This window comes from Pogona vitticeps, chromosome 1 (assembly GCF_051106095.1).
Source record: "Pogona vitticeps strain Pit_001003342236 chromosome 1, PviZW2.1, whole genome shotgun sequence".
Taxonomy (NCBI): Eukaryota; Metazoa; Chordata; class Lepidosauria; order Squamata; family Agamidae; genus Pogona; species Pogona vitticeps.
Genome location: NC_135783.1, coordinates 264,859,483 through 264,881,514, shown reverse-complemented (window position 1 = coordinate 264,881,514; position 22,032 = coordinate 264,859,483). Strand labels below are relative to the sequence as shown.

Sequence of the window (22,032 nt, the reverse complement as noted above, 5' to 3'; positions counted from 1 at the left end):
TCTAATGAGTTCAAAGCAGTATACGTGATTTTCCTTCTCCACACCTTGTCTTCAGAAATCTATGAGAAAGATCAGGCTGAGAGTATGCAACTGGCCAAAGGTCACTCGATTTCATGGAGATATAAACCTCAATCCCCCACAGTTTGGTCCAGCACTCTGAAATACTTAGTTTATTTTTTGAGTTATTTACAAAGGAAACTCTTACGTTGTAAAGTTTCCTTTTTTTCAAAAGCTGTTTCCTATGTGTTGTGGATTATGTGTTCTGCTTTAATTCTGTAGCATTATACTTGTGGGATTCTTTGAAACTTTTTAAAACTCTTATTTGTTTTTAAGGATTAATACATCATACAGAAAAAATGAACTTTTAACAAACATAATCACAACATGCCTTGCATTTTCCATTTAAATATTTTGAATATGCAGTACTCATGTCTCATATTCTTATACTGTTGCAATACTTAGTGAATTAAGTCTAATTAGAATGATTTCCCCCCACAGGAATTACATTAAAAGCATACAGTATTTCCCTCTAATTTCTTGGAACAAATCAGTATAATTAGAATAGCTGAAAAAGTGGTCAACTAATTAATGAGATCCCGCCCCGGCCTTGGTGCAACTTCACAATAACAGACCAAGGACTTAAGCCTTGTTTTACCACTGGGGGAAAATAAAAACATAGTTCTAGACAGGTTCTTGTCCAGCAGTGTAGAGAAGGTTAGAACCAGGATGGAGTGGAACCAGTCCTGTCTCTACATCAAAGAGTCTTATTGGCTGCCCCAGGACCAAAATATCCACAAAACTATGCTCACTTTTTATATGGTATGTTTTAGTGTGGTTCCTGAATATACAAATGTGATATTTACTTTAATGTGGCAATCTCATTAATTTCTGTATTGTTTCAGAAAAAAGTATTCTAAGCAAAAACTACTCATCTTCTTGGTGCAGACGGAGATTAATATCTGCTAGGCAAAGAGAATATGAAAGAGAGGGAAATGGGTGTAGTTCCCAAAATTATATCTGAAATAGGAATAGCATTTAACTGCTTAACAATATGGGGGAACCGAACAGTCTGTTTAAATATTTCTCACAGTATAATGGAATTATTGGCCTTGCAATTTACATAGCAATTGCAATTCAGAAAAATTCAGGTCAAAACATTTCAGCTGCTATCTATAGCATATGAAGTCCAGGAGAGTAGCCTACATAGGGCACTTCTTTCACTTTTTATAAGACAGGGCAAGAGAAGGCAATGATACATGGAAGCCACCATGCCTTTGTAATTTGCAGGCATTATTTTGTGCAGGTTTTAAAACCAAATGCAAACATATCCTGTCTTAAGAAATGGGACTACTACACAGAAGAGACCTTGTCCACCGGCCCATCTTATGACTGGACCATGGTGATTACAAAATGTAGTAATCCAGACGAATCTGATCAGACGGATGTGTCACCTTCACACAATAAGAGGAAAATTGTCTGGCCATGCTATGACAATATCATCAAAGTGCAGCCTGACGCCATCACCAGCCTATTAAATGTGAGTATAAATGTTCCATACATCCATTCCATTTCCTGTCCACTTCCTTTAAAAACTGTCTCTTTTATTAGCATTTTAAAGGATTTCCCCCCTCTGCAGTTATCACGCTTGCAGAGTTCCAAGGAAAAATAAATTCCACATGGGGAAAAAAAACAGGAAATTAGTAGTACAAACATTTGGAAGATTTAAAACATGTTCTATAAGTAGAGGAATCTATTTTTCCTGAATTAATTGTGCTACAACACAAGAAAAAAGCATACTAAATAGCAGTTCAAATTTTATGGAAGTTTCTGTTTCGAAACATCGAAGAATGTGGCTAAGAGTTAACAGTAACTCCTAGCTATACTTACTATGAACACTGAATTCTAAATTAGCCTGTAATAATACTCTGTGTTCTTGGCTTCATAGTCTTGAATTCAGATCTTTTCTTTCTCTTAGCATATGATCCTTCTGCAATTAGGAGACAGAACTATAATTTTGAACTGTAAATAAAATGTGTGGTTTCAAGACATAATAGCTGCTGGCTCCAAGTTGCTGTTTATGACAACTTGATGTTCCCAAGACTTCTCACACTTCACTTTAGGATGTGCAGGCCTGAAACCTAACTTCCAGCAATGTGATCATAAGAGGCTTCCTGTCATCTGTCTCTTTGCCTAGTGAGAGTTAAACGCCATACTATGAAAGATACTTAGTTACCCTGGAAAGTCTTTTATGACTTCCTAAAGTTCTAAGGAATTGTTAACGATCTAGGGTTTGTTGGGTATCAAATCCTATGGCTGCATTTCACATTACAATGTCTCTTCACTGTAAATAGGGTCTCTTAGCTTTGCCTTCACTGCACCACTAAGCCCAGGTCTCCACACATACCTATCCTAGAACTATCCAGATGTTCTAGAGCAGGGGTGTCCAACCTTTCACCTTCCCTGGGCCACATTAGAAGATGAAAATTTGGTTTGGGCCGCGTGGGGGGGGGCAGCCCTAGCCGTCCTCCGCAGCCCCGCTCCAAGCGCGCTTACCGGCAGCTGCAATCTCAGACAGCTTCGACTCTGGTGGCTTTATGGGGCCGGGAGGGGGTCCACCTATTGACGGGGACGGCGCAATGCAGTCACGCAGCCCCCCTCTCCCCTCCCCTCCCACTCCTTCCTACCTTCCCTCTCTTCCCCTCTACTGTTGTGACATGCCCCGGCCACATTCCGGCCGCAAGTGCCGACAGTGTAACTTGAAACTTTGGAATTTCTTTAAAAATAAAAAATTGCACTGGGCCGCATTACGAGCTGACCTGGGCCGCATGCAGCCCTCGGGCCGCAGGTTGGACAAGCCTGTTCTAGAGTACAAGTCCAATAATCTAGCTATTGTTCATGCTGAAACATCTGATAGGAACGGTATAGGAATGCTCCAAATTGAGTAGGGCTGATGTAAACAAAGAGTTATATAAATGGTATGGAAAAGATCAGCCTGATATGGCTAATATGGCTATAAATTATGTTATTTGACACCTGAACTCCACTGAAGTCACATTAATAGAATGGCCCTGTTTTTAACTTCCATCCTGTTATGAATATTGGAAACTAAGCAAAAACAGTAGTACGGGGAAGCATTAACTTGTAGATCCATGAATTAGTACTTGAATTATTAACTTGCGGAACCTGGAATTATTATCTGAGTGCACTTCTCTTTTGTAAAAGAATCGTGTCCACATGATTATAAGAAAATGAGAAAGGTTGTTTTTGTTAGAGAAATACATTGGATAGAAGTCTTGGTTCTAACTAACTAAGATGAATGTATCAAGGGCCACAGCTGTCCCTTTCATCTCTAGAGATGTCTCCTCCAAAAGAAGACAGGTATGACAGCAGCAACCATAAGAATAGAACCTAAGGTTGAAGACAATTCAGCAAAGGTCAGAGCAGGTAAAGTGTACAATGTAGGAAACTTGAGCCGGCTTCTTCTCTCTCTCTTCACTGCACCTCATGCAAAGACAGGAATCTTCCTCAAGGCATACTGTGTTGCACTCAGTCACCGCCAATAAGTAACAGGAAACAACCCTGTAAAGAAGCTACCAAAGAGTTCAAATTTCAGTGTCGTAACAGGAATGACAGTTTGGCATGCATAATATCTTTCTGTTTCAATTCCCTTTTTTTATTATAACATGGTAATGCTTCTTAGGAAATAGGGCAAATGTCAGTTTTAGCAGTATGCAGCGTTGATGTCATAATATTGGACTTGACCTTTGTACATTTGTTTTAAAAAAACTATATCCAACCTTTATCATAATTTTTCCATCACGGCATGCAGTGTTTGTTTTTCAAACTGTAAACACACAGAAATATTTAACCTCAGTAAAAGATGTTTGTGTTGTTTTCAGGAAATCGAAAAACTGGAAAACAAGTTAAATCAGAGCCCAGAAAGGTGGCAGTCATTGTGGGAGAGAGTAAAAATAAATATTAAAGAAGATACAAAGCAGTACAATGTAAGTAGTGAAAACTACACTATGACAAGAAATTTGGTTTTATGAACGCTTTCAAGGATTCTGACAGAAATACCTTGCTAAAACTAATATTTTACTTTATTTGGGTTAATGTGGCATTTTTACTTGTGTATGGATTTCATAAATTTGAAAACAATTCTGTATATCCCTCCTATTTTGATGTGGTTATTGTGGTTGCAGTTGGTGTTCTTGTTGTTGCTGTTATTGTTCCAGGAGAGTTATTTGGTATTTTTAAAAATTGTATTTAACTAGGTAGGAACTAATAATATCATCTCAGTCAACATAAGAGATATCAACTTGGATCTAAACTTGCTCAACTAGAACACTACCTCCTCTTACTTCCCCACTCCTTTGCTCTCCATTGCTGCCCCTTTGGACACCTTGTGCATAAGAGGCCCTTGGTTCCTCTGGAGTAATGTAGGATGGGGAAAGGGTGATTGCAGAGGAAAAGGAAGTTGACAGAAGACAGACACTTATTTGGGAGTGCATGCAGCCTGTAATAGGGAAGGTAAGGAGGAAAGCCCATTGTGCTAAGCAGTTTCCTCTTTGCCAAAGTCTAGATCCACATACCGTACATGTTTTTTAAACTGGGATGGCTGACATGCGGTCAAGTGGGCTACATGAGGCCCCTACAGTTGCAAGTGCACCCTCATTCTCAGAACATTAATGTTTTTTATTAATTGGCTCAAAATGTGTCCTGAAGGGGAAGGGGACTTTTTGTCACATTTTGAGGGCCAATGGCTCTCCATATGCAGAGGGGGTTGCAGGAGCAAGAGATGCAAGGCATGAGATACAGCTCAAACAGTATGCAAAAGATTTTTTTTTAAAAGCCAAAACCTTGACAATGAAGCACCTCACACCGAATGTCTTCTAGTATAACAACATTTATTCAAGTATTTCCATCCTGCACTACATCAATAGATTTCTGGGTAGGAAATAATTAAAACATTTACCTTCATATGATGAAAAATAGTCCAAATACTTGTAAACATTTTTCAGAACAGTTGCAAACAGTTCAAGAGTTCAAATAAAGCACAGAAACCATCAAATGGAAAGTTTGGAAACTAGGATGGATTTGATTTAAAAATCAATGTTTATTTAAATCGTAATTTAAATTTTGATTTAAATCAAATTGATTTTTAAAATAATTGATTTTTATCCACCCTGTTGAAAATTAAGCGATGATCCTACCAGCTGCAATGTGCTTGAATAAACAGACAGGTTTTAACTTGGTACCAAAATAAAGGCTATGCCAGCAACACTCAGGCCTCTAAGGAGAGTGTATTCCACAACCAGGGTACTATAAGAAAGCAAGCCATCTCCCTTGTCTTCATGGAACATACCACTTTCAATTGTAGGAGATGGAGGCGGGCCCCTCCAATATATCTTAATGGACTGGGCAGGGTGAGATATCCATTGAATTTATGACTTCAGACACCATATTTTTTTCAGTGTTGTCGTTTTTTCTTTTGCCTTTTGCTCATTCTCTAAGGACATGATGTCATCTGATACAAACCAGCAAAAGCCCGATTTTGCTAGATCTCTGTTTTCATCTCTTTTATGTCAGTACTATTGTCCTATCTTCTTAACTTGTCCATAGGTCTTCTTCAGGCTTCTGCATTTTTCTTTAAAGCAACTTCAGTAGCAGTTCACACAGAGCCACTAAAAGACGTTGGTCTAATGTGATAATAACATGTGGAGGTATAAATAAAGTAAACAGGCTCAATTGATCAGGAAAAGATTGGCTTAGAGAATATTTTTCCTAAACTTTTTTTGAGCCACTATTGCAGATTTAATTTCTAGGGGCAAAATAATTACTTTTGTTCATTAATCACTTAGCACAAAATTACGTATAGTATTTGCTAAAGGGTTTTGCTTAATGGTCTCTTAAACAGAGTACAATATATGTCTGCTCGGTAACAGATAATTTTTAGATAAAACATTTTCGTACAGCTTCTGTATTATCAATATTATTTTCCACTGCACAAAGAAAACAAAGAATTATCCAATAAGGCTAGCTGTAGCAAGCTGGCCCCTTCATCTTTTAATTCAATCTGTGGATTTATTGTGTTGTGCTCCTGCCAGTACTGTAGTGGATTTAATAGCCACTGGAGTTCTAATTTAGAGCAGCCAGTAGTTCCTGTTCAGAAAGTTATTATGTTAGGAACCTTGGCTAACCTTACTAGTTGCATGCCTTGAAATCTTATCTTACTTTTTTAAAGCATCGAAGACATCCATCTGGCTCTTCAGCAATAATGTCTGCCAATCTGCATTCCTATCAGAAAAGGTCTCTGTTGCATCTACCAGATAGTGGATTGGGTGAAGAACAAAACACCAATATCTCACCCTCCAATGGTGTGGAAAGAAGAGTAACTACACTGTATAACCAATTTACATCAAAGAATGATGAAAACAGGTAATCAGAAACCAAGTCCTATTTCCCCCACATCATTATATTATTTCAAACTGCAGTTTATGACAGGTAACAAATGTAGCAAGAGCAATAAAGCAGCACAACTTCCTATAATTAAAAGCAAGAATAATCTTTGCCACACTTTTACATTTATTTGCCTGATTTGCCTTTTTCTGTCAGTGGATTTTTGCAGGTGAATCTCACAGAGAAAAAAGCTGTCCTCATCATCCCCATGAGATGTTAATGCTTTTGTTAAAATCATCCTTTTATCTTCATTTGCAGCTTAATCAAGAAATATAATCTGTTCACTTAAAGATAAGACCCCTGTTGTCTACTATATTGCTGCTACTGCTGCTGCTACTGCTATAATATTGCTGTTGTACTGCTGCACAAAAGACATAATTTTGCAGGCAAATTGCCTCAAGAAACCTTTGCAGACATTATCCAGTGCCTACGGGATCATGTGACTCAGCGTGTAACACATAATTTTATTTATTTTATTTATTCTATTTTATTTATATGCCGCCCACACTACCCAAAGGTCTCTGGGCGGCTTACAACAATTAAAATACAATACAATTTAGAACAATTAAAATACAATTAAAATATATATAAAAATTGCCATCGGACCCACAGCTAATATTATTTCAATTAAAAGCCTTCTGGAACAGGAAGGTTTTGACCTGCTGCCGCAATGTCATCAGCATCGGCGCCAGACGAATCTCAGTCGGGAGGGCATTCCATAGTCTGGGGGCAGCTGCCGAAAAGGCCCTTTGTCTACAAGCCGTCCCTCTTACCTCCTTAAGGGACGGCTCTTTCAAAAGGGCCCCCTGGCTAGATCTTAACTGCCGGGTAGGTTCACATGTAAGGAGGCGGTCCTTCAGGTATCCAGGGCCCAAGCCGTTTAGGGCTTTATATGTCAAAACAAGTACTTTGAATTGGGCCCGGGCAGCAACTGGTAGCCAATGTAACTTATACGGAATTGGCTTGATATGTTCCCTGGCGGCTGCACCACTCACCAGCTGCGCAGCTCGATTCTGGACCAGTTGCAGTCACTGGACCGTCTTCAAAGGCAGCCCCACGTAAAGCACATTGCAGTAATCTATGCGGGATTTTACCAGTGCATGTGTGACTGTCATGAGACTCCGCTCATCCAGGTAAGGCTGTAGCTGATACAATTTCCGCAGCTGAAGGAAGGCGCCCCTGGCCACCGAGTCCACCTGGGCTTCCAATGTTAGACTGGGGTCCAGGAGCACCCCCAAGCTGCAGACCCTGTCCCTTAGGGGGAGTGTAACCCCATTCAGGGCAGGGAAATGGCCCTCCAGCCTGTCCGGTGAAGCACCCACTAACAGCACTTCCATCTTTTCAGGATTGAGTTTCAATTTATTAACCCTCATCCAGTCCATTATCAGGTCCAGACACGAGTTCAGCACAGAAACTGCCTCACCTGGATTGGTGGAAAACGAGAGGCAGAGCTGAGCATCGTCAGCATATTGCTGACTCCTCAGCCCAAACCTCCTGATGACCTCTCCCAGCGGTTTCATGTAGATGTTGAACAGCATGGGGGACAGTATCGAGCCCTGAGGAACCCCATGACATAACTGCCATGGGGCAGAGCAACTGTGCCCCAGCACCACCATCTGGACACGGTCAGCCAGGAAGGAGTGGAATCACCGTAAAGCGGTGCCCCCAACTCCCAACCCAGCCAGCCTATCCAGAAGGACACCATGGCTGATGGTGTCGAAAGCCGCTGAGAGGTCCAGGAGTATCAACAGGGTCACACTCCCCCTGTCACTCTCCCGGCAAAGGTCACTGTACAGGGTGACCAAGGCAGTCTCTGTGCCAAAACCCGGCCTGAAACCCGATTGAAATGGATCCAGAAAATCCGTTTCATCCAGCAGCGCCTGGAGTTGCCCGTTCACAACCCGCTCCAACACTTTGCCCAAATAAGGGAGGTTCGCCACTGGTCGGTAGTTGACCACCAGCCTTGGGTCCAGGTTAGGCTTTTTAAGGAGTGGTCGAATTACCGCCTCTTTCAAGGCGGTAGGGACCACTCCCTCTCAAAGAGGCGTCCACGGCCTCCTGGACCCAGGTGCGAACCCCCCTGGCTGATCTTCCAATTTTTCCCTCAAAATGGAATGGCAAACTCATCACAGCGAGCTGATGAGCAGTCTGGGACCTCCACCGGATTTCCTGGTTGAAGAAGATCCCAGACCACCCGAAACAGCTCTGCTGGATGACATTCTGAGGAAGAAATATTGCCGTTTCGGCAGCCGTATTGCCACGAAATAGGCCCGATAATGGGCTCTAAGTCATGTTCGATCGGACTCCCAGTGGGATTTCCTCCATCTGCGCTCCAGCCGTCTCCCCTCTCACTTCATCGCCCGCAGTTCAGAAGTATACCAAGGAGCTGTCTGGGCTTGGCCAGCAGGGAGAGGGCGCTTAGGCACAATCGTGTCAACTGCCCGGGTCATCTCCCTATTCCAGAGGGTGACCTGAGCTTCGACAGGTACACGAATATTTCTTATACAGTGGTGCCTCGCACAACGGGCGCCTCGTAGAGCGATGAATTCGCTCTACGAGGCCATTTTTGCGATCGCAAATGTGATCGCAAAACGGTGCCCGTATAGGCGGGAAATCGCAGAACGAAGGTCGGTAAGCTGCTCGCTTACCGACCTTCACTTTGTGACCCGACAATCAGCTGTTCCGCGGCTTCAAAATGGCTGCCGGAACAGCTGAAAGGGGCCGGGGCGCAGCTTTTTCGTGCCCTTGGTAAGCAAAGGGAGCGCGCGAAAACGCTGCAGAAGCCCCAAAATGGCTGCGCGCAACCATTTCAGGGCTTCCGGCAGCATTTTCGCGCGCTCCCCTTGCTTACCAAGGGCGCGAAAACGCTGTGCCCCGGCCCCTTTCGGCTGTTCCGGCGGCCATTTTGGACCCGCCGGACAGCTGATGGCAACCATTTTGGCGCCCTCGTTGTGCGAGGGGAGGGCGCGAAAATGGCTGCCGGCCCCTGGGAAACATCGCACAACAGTGAGTATTCTATGGCATTGGAACGCATTAAACGCTGTTTAATGCGTTCCAATGCCTTTTTGTGTTCCGTAGTGCAATGTTTCCCACAGCGAAGGTTAATCCGGAACAGATTAACCTCGCTGTGCGGGGCACCACTGTACATTATACAAATGGAGATTTCTTAACTTGAAGCAGTTCACCTCAAAAAGTTATGCCTTCTGCATAGCAGTGCAATACGATTTCAGCCTATGACAGCCAATACAATTCTCTTGATTATGAAATGTTTGAAACAAGTTCTGTACTTTAAATTTCTGTCCACAAATCACATTATCCTTAACCCGACATTAACCTTAGACCCAACATATGGAAGCATGTATAATGATCTTAATAATAACTGGTTTGCCACAAAGTCAGTTCTGCCTTATGATGCAGAAACCCCTGCTAAGAAAACCCCTTTCAGGGTTTTCGTAGCAGTTTACAATTCCCTTCTTTGGGGGACACTCTAAGAATGCATAATTTGCCCCATGCTGGCTGGCTCTTCCAGGGTGCGGTGGGAAATTGAACCTCCAACCTCTGGCTTCACAGCCAGATACCTAATTCACTGAGTCATCCAGTCTGTTATAATTGTGTTCTATCAAGTCAGTTCTGACTTACGGGTTTTCTAGGTAGAGCGTACTTAGACGTGCTTTACCGTGCCCTTCTGGGAGTGTCCTGGAGCTGTGCAGCTTGCTCATCCCTACACAGGCTATCTTTTTTCCCAGAAGGCACAGTGAGGAACTGAACTCCCAACCTCTAGCTCTGCAGTCAAATACAGTACCTAAGGCACTGAGCTATCCAGCCGGCTTTAATAATCTTCTAAGTATGTTAAACAGATGCAGTGGAAGTGAGACAAAAATTGTTTCTTTGTAATGCCATATAGAGAAATAAATAGATAATTTGTTTATGTGCTACTTAACTATTTATTATCAATTAAATTTAACTAAGTATATAAACCCAACAATTAGTATACGAGCATTCTTTAATGGTACAACATAGTTCAGAGTAAACTGCATATGTATTTTCTTCCAGGTCATTTGAAGGTACACTTTACAAAAGAGGAGCTCTGCTAAAAGGCTGGAAACCACGTTGGTTTGTACTTGATGTTACCAAACACCAGGTAAAATACATGAGTGGATTACACTCCACAATGTATAAATGGCAACAGTCCTTTCCTATTTTCTCCTCTCCTGATGCTCCAAAGTCTGCTCCAGGTTAGGTTGTCCTCAAATGTAAATCTGGAGGACGTACATTAGGGTGGAATCCTTTTGGCTTGCAGGTCCCATTCTGTCAGCAGAGGAACATAATTAGAAGCCACCTATTATTTCTATATGAAAGGTCTTGCAAGTAAGTTCAACAAAGTGCACAATCCATTGTTATATGAGGAGAAAATATTCATGTTGCAGAGATTATCAGTAAAAGATGCTGAAAAAGCCCTCAGCGAGTGTTGTAATATGTCTGAAGAAGGCTGATTTATGATAAATTCTTTCTTGATTGTTCATAGCATCTATCTCTGAACACTATAAATTCTGCAGGTTAATTATGTATGAATATTTCTTCACAGTACAATTAATCTTCATTCTCAATTCAGAGTCCCTTTGTATAGCTCATGAGATTGTAGCAACTATCTAATTTGTATTTATTATCTCTTCTGTGGAGGTAAGATGGCTTTTGATTGATGATTTTTTCCAGTCAAGGCCATGTTCTGGGCTGATCCAAATGGTTTGCTGAATGCCCTTTCCAGAGTAATTAAAATATACTGAAGTAACTTAAATTCTTAGATATCTCTGCATCCCCTTGTGCACAAAGGATCAACATACTTTCATTTTTAAATAATTATCTATCAAAGTATGTTTAGGAAATTTAAAGAACTGAGATTGGAAGATATATTTGCAGAATGCATAAGCAGCATTTGCCCACATTGACATATACTTTAAAGCTTCCCCTTCAGATTATTGTGACTTTCACTTCATCCAACTTAATTTTTTGTTTGATGTTTGAAAGGGCAGTCTTAGATATTGCTCATTGTTGCTCTTCATAATATATTAAACATTTCATTTATTTTTCTTAGCTACGATATTATGATTCTGTGGAGGATGCATGCTGTAAGGGGCATATTGACCTTGCAGAAGTTGAAAGTGTAATACCTGCTTCACCGACTCTTGGGGCACCAAAGCATGCTAGTGAGAGGGCATTCTTTGATGTAAGTAAATTGCCAGAAAGCCTTGAATTGCTTCAAATTGCTTCACATGTGCAGAGCCCCCTCCTTCTTCCTCCCTCTCCTGATCCCATAGTTTTTGATTTGAAAAAAGACAGCCCTCACCTAACCACAATCCTGAGTTACCTGGTTTAATATGCATGTATTAAATATACTGAAAGTGGATAAAATCACCTCCTTTCTACTGCTTAGGCTGTGCTCCGATCTGATTGACATACAATATATGGATTGAAAGCCTGTTGCACAGCTTCACATGCACAAAAGAGATTATGGCAGTAGCAACTAAGACTGATCAAAGAGAAATCACCACTGAATAAATGCAACTCATGCCATGGATTAAACTCAACAGAGTCATGGCATAATGAAATTCCTCCAAAGGAAGTCTCTAGTCAGTGAGAATTTGTTGCTGATGATGACATGATCACCATTCTGCATGTGGAGCTGCACAATAGGATTTTAGCCACTGGATGCAAAAAAAGTATATGCTGCTATTAGATTCAAAATATTGCAGATCTCTTTATCTACCCATTAGTAGGCAAGTGTTAGGCAGAAATGTCTAAAATGTTTTTCATGAACCTGAAGTAAAAATAAATAAAGCAGAACTAGGAGCCACCAGAGATAGCTGCCCTCACTTTTGCATTCCTCCTGTTCTGCCCCACCCTGCTCTGAGGAAGGAGAAATAAAAATAAAATAAAGAAATAAAAAACTTTCTACAAGTAGCTATTCTACCTTTGGAAGCCTTAGAAGCCCAGGGGCACAGACAGGGAAACCACCCACACTCAAGCCGGACATTTTTACATATTGGAATGTGAAAGCCTAACAGCTTGAACTGCTGAACATCGGGTCAGACCTGTAGTGTGAACTACTTTCAGAAGATCAGCCATAGCACTTGCAAAAAAGTTGAAAAGCAGTGGTGTAGCATTTTCTCCCTAGGAAGTGAAGTAGAAGCAGTCAGAATAAATCTATCCCCTCCTCCATAGTTATAAGCATACAAAGATCACTGTAGAGCAATATTCTTCACATCGCAAATAATTACCCCTTTCCAGGCATTGTTTTCAAAAGTCCCTTGCGTTCTTCTTCATGGTCTCAGTGAATCACATATATGGGTTCTTTCTGCACCTGCGCAAAACTCCATCGGAATATTCCTGAGCCTAAAAAGTTTGTTAAACGGACTCCCTGCCCTGCACTTGCTCTACCCACCCTGGGGCGAATCCTCAGTTCCTTTCAGCTGCCACTTAAGAAAGACTTTTTGGGTCATTTCTTTTCCTCCCCCACCTAAAAAAAAATTACCTTAGCTTCTCATCCATCTTCTCCTCACCTGTCATTGTTTTCCTTCATCACTGCTATCCTTCATCACGAATGTTCTTTAAAAAAACCCGAACTGGTTATCTCATTTGTTCACTACCTTGAGGGCTTCCCACCTTCCATGTACCCTAACAGTCCAGCTTTGCATACAGCGTCAGAGTCCTCCATACAAAGCACGTCACCATAGTCTCTCGAGAGTAAAGGATGCCGTGAAGGCTGGTTTAATAGGTATACCACTAGCACTAATGAAATCCCTCTCTTAGACGGACACTCAAACTGCCTCTAGTGAGGGACAACGGCTTCAAAATTGTCAGTTTTGCAAACATTTCACTAAAGTGGCCATTAAGAACGATCAGTCCCACCGTAAATGCTATCTGTGGGAAAAAATGCAGCAGGACATAATAAAGAATCAACAACCTTGCTATCTTCCCTTTCCACCTCTTAAGAAACCATCAAAACAGCAATAATATTTATAGATAACGTCTCCCTTTTCAACATGTGAATATATCACATGTATATATCACATGTATATGAACCTTTTTAACCCTACGGACTGGCTGGGGAAGGTGGGGCACCCCGTGCTTGTGTACATGCATGCTTGTTCAAAGGAGTGGGAGGGTGCTCATGCAGGCGCTCATGCGTATGCGTAAATGGCAGTGCTCATATGGGAGCTCGCTTGTGTGCATGTGCAAAGGGTGCGGCGCTGGGGGCGGGCACTCTCATGCACATGCACGAAGGGGTGGGGGAGTGCTTGCACAGGCATGTGCAGGTGCAAAACACCTGTGCAGGGGTGAGTGCGTGCGGAGAGGGGGCGGGAGGTCTGGGCCTCAGACTGGGGGTTGGGGACCTCTGCATTAGAGGATATCTAACTGACAAACAGCAAATTTGTGTCCTGCATGAATCATTAAATGGCTTGTACTACTCTCTAAATAATGCTTTAAAGACACATTTTTAAATCTCTTTTCATGTTGTAGCTGAAGACAAGTAAACGTGTATACAATTTCTGTGCCCAAGATTCACAAAGTGCACAGCAATGGATGGACAGGATACAGAGCTGCATTTCAGACGCATAAAAAGAAATCTGAATTTTGCTGCCAACAGTAGAAAGGAAACACTTTCGGTATCCATGAGAAACGTCAGTATTGCAAGAAGAATTGTCCCTGCAAATCAAGCAGCCTTATAATTCAACCTTATATTCAAAGCATCATCTTTCCTTATTTTTATCACTTGTATATAATAACTCTTCCTCCATGTGGCAGACATTCAAAATCAGTAACTTCTGTGTGGAAAACTTTCTTCTATAAGTCAGCTCCAAGCGTAGTGATCTGGCAGGATTCCACTGAGAAACACAGAACCTTTCTTTTTCTAAACACAGGGCTATTACATTAGAACAATTCTGAATGTTTCTTACCTGTTTCCCCCAATATTTTTCTAGTTAATGTTATTGTTTTTTGGGGGGAGGGTAGGAATTCATTTTCAGTTGTTTTTCTGGGACAGCATTATTCAATCTTCAGAGCCTTATACATTTTGAAAATAATGCATTCCGAAAGTTTAAGGCACTTAAAGCAAAAATATGGACACATTATTTATTTTCTGCTAGTTATTTACTGGTCTTTTTGTGTCCAAAAATAACTAGGCATTCATTGATTAAAGAATACACTGGGTTTTTTTTGCGTTGTATTCTCTTTTCCTGTTGCAGTAAATTGATGGAAATAAAAACAACACGGACAAGAAAAGGAACCTGGTAAAAATCAGACCTTGGCAAAGAGAAAAGCCTAAGAAATATAGAAGTTGTATAGTAACTTATGTGGTGTACTGCTCATTGTAAGATATAACACAATGATAAATGCACTAAACAAAACAAACACTTGCACTGAAATCCTTGAAAACAGACATTTTGAAGGACAGAAATAAATTATTTATAGCAAAATACTAGCTAGATAACAGCAACTACATATATTGAATATGTACATAATTGGGCTCTGTGTGGTGTGATTTGATACTTTAAAAACGTTTTTGCACACAAATTGGAAGAATGTTTTTAGATTTTTTTACGTTTACTAATGTGTTTATCATAAAAAATCTTTGAGAATGTTGGTTGTTCTTGTTTTGTTTTATACAATTCAAATTTAAAACAGGTTTCACTTGCTGAAACCTGTGATGAGTTTTGAGTGTGGTGTCTCTGGATAATTACAATGCCATGTTTTTGTTGAGATACTAATATGTTAAATGTCAAAAATATGTCAGAGTTTGTATATACTAGTCAGTATTTTCTAAGGTTTAGTAATGTTGCTTGTACCTTAATGGCTGTGTTCACATGTACGGCTAAATTATGGTTTAACATTACAAGGAGAAGTCACAGTGGGCCTCGGAATTATGCAGTAACCCTTTCCCTCCCTCCTCCAGTTTGGCCATCGGAAGAAACTTGAAAGCTTACCATTACATTTTAGCCTAACTGCAGCTTTTCATGATATCCAAATACTTTACATTACTTGGTGAAAAAAAGCAACTGTGAAACCACAGTTTGATCAACAACAATTTGCACTGTGTACTTGCAGTAGACTGTGGTTAATCTAAAACTGAATCAACAGCTTCTAGTCTTCTCCCTGAAACTAGATCACAAGAGACGAAGAGGAAAAACAAACGGAGAAGCCCGAGGTTTGCTCTGCCCCATCCTTGTAATCATGTTAAGCCATGATTCAGTGTTACATGCAAACTGGGCTAGTATCAACTAATCAAACTGACTTCATTTATAGGATTTCAGTTACTGAAGTTGTTGACCTTTTTTAAAAAACAAAACCACTATTTTTTCTAGTGAATACAGATTTCACACTGTATGTGGAATAGGAAATGCATCTGTTTTTAATACATTTGGAATGCAAAACAAAAACAAAGGAATGAAGGATTTTTCCAGCATTTTTGACTGATAAAACGCCACATATGAAAAATGGTTTTTGCACATTCATGTACTTTTCTTTGTATATGAAGTACTTTTATATGTACTTTGTATAATAAGGTTCTAAAGTTGTTTAAAAATGTATACTACACTATTTACATGGTTGTAACTAAACAATTTTAATTATTTTATGTATATTACATAACTAGTGTATTCTAACCACTTGTAATAAAGATGCTTCATAAGAGAGCATTCCTCCTTTACTGTACCCAGTGGTATAGTACAACGAATATTTCACATCATCTATTGCATAATTAAATTATATCCCAAATTATTCTGTAATAAAATTTGTAATTTTGTACAGGCAAGTTCCCTCTTGCATGTGAAAAAACTGTTCTTGAATCTATTTTTTCATTGTTAAACTCAAAACATTCCATGAAATCATAAACTTGCCATGTCACTGTCATTATCTGCTTTGAAAAATTGTATTTCATTTTGTGCCGAGTGAATAAATTTAAAAAAAGATGCAGTATGACTATTTTTATTATGACATGCTTGACAGTAGTTGATTTTTCAAATCAATTTCCACGCAACTGTACAGAAGGATAGTAAAAGATAACTAAGCTGTATGTGTGCATTCCTGGAAAGAAACAGTTGGTAAGCAAACCCTTTTCTTACGTGCTGCTTAATTTGAAACAATACTATGGGATCTACTACATTAACAAACAATATGGGAAATGCTTCAGGATTGGAACTGTCAGATTTGCATTATTTTCTCAGGCTAAATAAATAAATAAATAAATAAATAAATAAATAAATAAATAAATAAATAAATAAATAAATAAATAAATAAATAAATAAATAAATAAATAAATAAATAAATAAATAAATAAAAGATGACAAAAACACTGTGGCACCTCAAAGACTAAGTGCTATATCTTAATGTGAGTTTTGCAGACGAGTCCATTACCTCGGACTTTTATGGCATACTTGACATTATTTATTTTTCTTTAATTTTTTTATTTTTCTCTTGTTTTTGCCTGATATGCTAGCACAGACTACTATGGCTACCTCTTCTGAAAGCATTATTTTCTGTTGATTACATGACATAAAAGTCAAGGTGATACAGCCCTGAGTTTTCCTCCCATAATCTGTAGTTTTTTGGAATCAAATACATTCACATCAGTTGAGGCAGTGTGGTTGCTTGAGCTCATGTGGAAGGGTTTGTAGCCGCTCTATTTGAAGTCATTCCAGTCAGCTATAGCAGCAGTGAAAGAGGCAGGTCAGCAGGGAAACTGGCTGCCATTTGATTGCTCCCCTCTTCAAACCTGGTGACTGTTTGCTTGGTTTCCTTTTCCCTTCCCTTCCCCCCTCCCTCCCTTTTAAAGTCTTCCTAATCTAGTGATAGGGCAGCAAGGCAACCAAAGGAAAAAAGAATGAGGAATCAGCACGGGGTGGGGGGTGGGGAGAGAGAGTTTTAAAGTAGCTTTGCTTCAATCATTTCTCCTGCAAATTTGCCTGGTCAGAACACAGCTACAGTGGTGCCTCGCTTAACGGGCGCTCCGTTTAGCAACGAAACCGCATAGTGATGAAGATTTTGCGATCGCAAAAGCGATCGCATTGCGATGGCTTAAATGGGGTTTGCAATGATCGGGTCCCTGTTTCGCTTACCGATCATCGCAAAGCGACGATTTTTAAAACAGCTGATTGGCGGTTCCAAAATGGCCACCGGCTTAAAAAAATGGCCACCCGCTGTGTTTAGGGATGGATTCCTCGCTTAAGAGACAGCGAAAATGGCTGCCGTATGGAGGATCTTCGCTTTAAGGTGAGTTTTAGGTCCATAGGAAGGCATTAAACAGGTTTTAATGCGTTTCTATGGACTTTTTAAAATCGCATAGTGATGAAATCACTTAGCAGCGATTTTTGCTGCACGGATTAACGTCGCTATGCGAGGCACCACTGTACTTTAATAAGCTGGAAACAAAGCAGACTGAAAACATCCTCTTCTCTCTCTGCAGAAGCCATTGCATAGCTGCCAAAACTGCTGCGTTCATATGGTTCCTACCACAACTACACCATTTCATGTCAATTGAGACTTAAGACTGGGAAGCAGCATTGTATAAAAAGCTAGTTTATCCAGGTTTTCTAACAAGTCAGAAAGCTTGGATTAGTCAGGAGGAAGCATGACCAGCAAATTCAAAACAGCCTAAAGAAGCAAAAGGCCTGGATTTGACTCCCCATGCAGCCATGGACACTTGCTTGTGGAGCAGAACTGATAAAGGTAAGGTAAAGGTTCCCCTTGACATTAGGCCAGTCGTGTCTGAATCTAGGGTGTAGTGCTTATCCCTGTTTCCAAGTCATAGAGCCAGCGTTTGTCCGAAGACAGTTTCCGTGGCCTCGTGGCCAGCGTGACTAAACATGGAACACTGTTACTGTCTCACCGAGGTGGTACCTATTTATCTACTCCATTTTTACATGCTTTCGAACTGCTAGGTTGGCAGGAGCTGAGACAAGCGATGGGAACTCACTCTGTTATATGGATTCGATCTGACGACAGCTGGTCTTCTGACCTTGCAGCACAGAGGCTTCTGCGGTTTAACCCGCAGCACCACTACGTCCCTATATGAACTGATAAAACCACTCCTTAAATATCTCACTTTTGAAAGCCCTATTATGGTCACTATAAATCAGTTCTGGCTTGATGGCATATAACATAGCATAAACAGAGTTAAACATAAAGTTTGCCTTCTGCTTGTCACAGCCAGCAAGAACTGCCACAAACTGGCTCCAACAGTTAGTTACCTTCAGGTCTTGAATGGCTATTTCTTCCTCACCTCTTTAGAGAAACTTGTACAGTTCTTTCTACACAGAGCTCAGAAAAGTCATTCCCAACTTTCTCACCAACTCTGTCTGAGGGACCTGCGAGTTCCTTGTCCTCACTCCTCCAAACCTTCGAATTTTGTTCTCAGTTTATATTGACTGGAGCCCAAGCTCACAAAGAGGCCAGCTGACTGATTCAAAGGTGAGGCCTCAGCTACCAGGCTTAACACACTCGAAGGGTAGTGCAAGGGTGCACTTCATGGACACAAATTCTCCAAACAAACTGATGACCAGTCAGATACACTGATATTGTAAGTCTCTGCCATGGCCCTATGTCAAACACTGTTGTAAATAATGCCAGCAACAACCTGAGCTTCTCTTTTACGCATGCATCCTTGCATTTATAAAGCAGCTGCCAGATGGCCTTTGGCAAAAACAGTGCCAAAGCCAGCAACCCAGGGTGATAGAGATGGTAATCAAAATGACAAGTATGGATGATGGCAGGCTCTGGTGGTGGCCATGGTCAGTGAATGCCACACACCTCTCATCCAGGACTGGCTCTCTCTTGAGGTGACTGTTCCTTCAAAGTCAACACGTCTATCGAAACAGTGGCCAGGAAAATCACCTGTGTACAATCCCCATAATGTCTTGGCTCCTAGGATTCTTAGAAGTCAAGACATCTGGGCAGCTGGTTGCAATAGTGGCTACTTTCAGAGCCTCCTGAAGTGCTGATGGTTGGGAACAGACATTTGCCATCTCTATTGCTTTGCTGTCTGAAGTTACTACTAAGGTCTGCCTTGAACAATACACATGCTCCTTATTATAGACAACAATTCTATAGTTGTGTTTGCTGGCGAGAAGGTGGAGTACCACAGGACATGAAAGATGCAAACATCATCACATTGTATAAGAACAACGTAGACAGGTGCGACTGCAATAACTACCATGGCATCTCTCTTCTCAGTGTTGTAGGGAAGCTGCTGGCCCGTGTTGTGCTGAAGAGACTCCAGGTGTTTGCAGACAGAGTCTATCCAGAATCACAGTGTGGATTTCGAGCTATTAGATCCACCACTGACACGGTATTTTCCCTCAGACGGTTGTAGGAGAAATGTAGGAAACAATGACAGCCACTCTTTGTGGTCTTCATAGATCTTACAAAGACCTTTGATTTTGTCAGCAGGGACAACCTTTTTAAAATACTTCCCAAGAGGGGACGTCCACCTCGACTCCTTAACATCACCAGGTCCTTTCATGAGGAAATGAAGGGCACTGTAGTTTTTGATGGCTCAACATCAGATCCCTTTGATATCCAAAGTGGAGTGAAACAGAGCTGTGTCCTCGCGCCGACCCTGTTTGGAATCTTTTTTGCTGTCATGCTGAAGCACGCTTCTGGAATTGCAACATAAGGTGTCTATCCCCGTACTAGATCAGATGGACTAGAACAGATGGAAATCTCTTTAATCTCTCTAGATTGAGAGTGAAGACCAAAGTCCAGCTGAAATGCATGCGGGACTTCCTCTTTGCTGATGACGCAGCTGAAGACCTCCAACAACTCATGAACTGCTTTAGCAAGGCCTGCCAAGACTTTGGATTAACAATCAGGCTGAAGAAAACACAAGTCATGGGCCAGGGCATGGACTCGCCTCCCTCTATTACCATCTCTACACAAGAACAGGAAGTTGTTCATGACTTTGTGTACTTTGGCTCAATGAGCTCTGACACACTCTCTTTGGATGTTGAGCTGGATAAATGCATTGGCAAAGCAGCTACCATGTTCTCTAGACTCACAAAGAGAGTACATTACGGCTTAATAAGAAGCTGATGGCATATACCAACATCCAGGTCTATAGAGCCTGTGTCCTGAGCACACTCCTGTACTGCAGTGAGTCCTGGACTCTTTGTGCATGGCAGGCGAGGAAGCTGAACACATTCCATATGTGTTGTCTCCAACACATTTTTGGTATCACATGGCAAGACAAAGTTCCAAATAGATGAGTCCTGGAACGAACTGGAATTTTTAGCATGTATACACTACTGAAACAGCGACGTCTACATTGACTCGGGCATGTCATGAGAATGGCTGACAGTCGGATTCCAAAAGATCTCCTGTATGAAGAATTAGTGCAGGGAAAGTGCCCCAGAGGGAGACCACAGCTGCGATATAAGGATATCTAGAAGTGGGATCTGAAGGCCTTAGGAATGGACCTCAACAGCTGAGAAACCTTGACATCTGAGCGTTCAGCCTGGAGGCAGCGGTGCAGCATGGCCTCTCGCATTTTGAAGAGGCACTTGTCCAGCAGGGCGAGGCAAAGAGGCAGTCCCGCAAGCAGCAAAATCAGGGAGCTGGACAGGGGACAGATTGGATTTGTCTCCAGTGTGGAAGGGATTGTCACTCTCGAATTGGCCTTCTCTGCCACACTAGATAGTTCCAAGTCCTCTATTCAGAGCACATTACCATAGTCTCTCAAGACTGAAGGATGCCTAACCTGTATAGTTGTTGAGCTATTTTATTTTATATTTGAAGAGTCCATGATCTGTTCCCTTCTTTCCTGGCTGTTCATTTCTAGTAATTTCCATCTCCTGTTCTCTTTCTTCCAGTTACAATATCCATGTACAGTATCTATTTGTGCAGTACAGGAAAAATGCTTAGAATAAACTCTGGTTGCTGTTCAATAATTACTTGCCCTCAAGTCATTCCCAACTTATGCTCACACCTCCCTGTTTTCAAGGTATAGAGTACTCTGGCACTCTGAATATGATTGACCATTGTCTTCTTCTAGGGGCACTCTGGGACTTTGCAGCTTCTCTCATGCTTCACAGGTTGATACAGTGGGGAATCACACTAACAACTGCTGGCTTCATAGTCAGGTAACCAACTCACTCACCTACCCAGTCAACTCGACAACTGTTAGAACAGATATATTCTAATTTAGTATTGGCCAGGAAGAAGAAGCATCTTTGGACCCTGAATGTGGTTGGAGTGTACATACCATAGCTCTGAGAGACATATTTAAACACTGTTCACATCTTTGCTTGCATACTCATCTCCAAACCTCAGTGCCACCATCAAGAGACTCATAAATGGAAACGCTGCACGAAAAGTGAAAGCAGGACCTGATCATCTATGGAAACAAAACTTTTATCTGTTCATCCATTATCATATGCCATCAGTGGCCCACTGGAACTTCAGACCCAGCTGTTCTTCATGGGTTGCAAAAGATGGAATGTATGATGTGAGATCCTTCTAATACGCAAGAACTACAGTTGTTTTAGAGCATTTACAAGGATGCAACTAAGGATTACTTAACTAAAG

The 22,032-nt window shown here is 41.2% G+C and overlaps 1 protein-coding gene and 1 long non-coding RNA gene across 8 annotated transcripts in view; one reads left to right on the top strand and one right to left on the bottom strand.

Moving 5' to 3' along the window:
- Window positions 1–16,424, top strand: part of SBF2 (SET binding factor 2) — a 402,592-nt gene extending 386,168 nt beyond the window's left edge. For all 7 annotated transcript variants that reach the window (XM_020789925.3, XM_020789927.3, XM_020789926.3 and 4 more), the window contains 6 exons: window positions 1,304–1,537; window positions 3,900–4,004; window positions 6,245–6,438; window positions 10,513–10,600; window positions 11,552–11,683; window positions 13,978–16,424. In XM_020789925.3, coding sequence (XP_020645584.1) covers window positions 1,304–1,537; window positions 3,900–4,004; window positions 6,245–6,438; window positions 10,513–10,600; window positions 11,552–11,683; window positions 13,978–14,076 — 852 coding nt within the window. In that variant the 3' untranslated portion in view covers window positions 14,077–16,424. The remainder of the gene's footprint in view (window positions 1–1,303; window positions 1,538–3,899; window positions 4,005–6,244; window positions 6,439–10,512; window positions 10,601–11,551; window positions 11,684–13,977) is intronic.
- Window positions 1–22,032, bottom strand: part of LOC140703106 (uncharacterized) — a 117,380-nt gene that overhangs the window by 27,548 nt on the left and 67,800 nt on the right. The window lies entirely within an intron of this gene.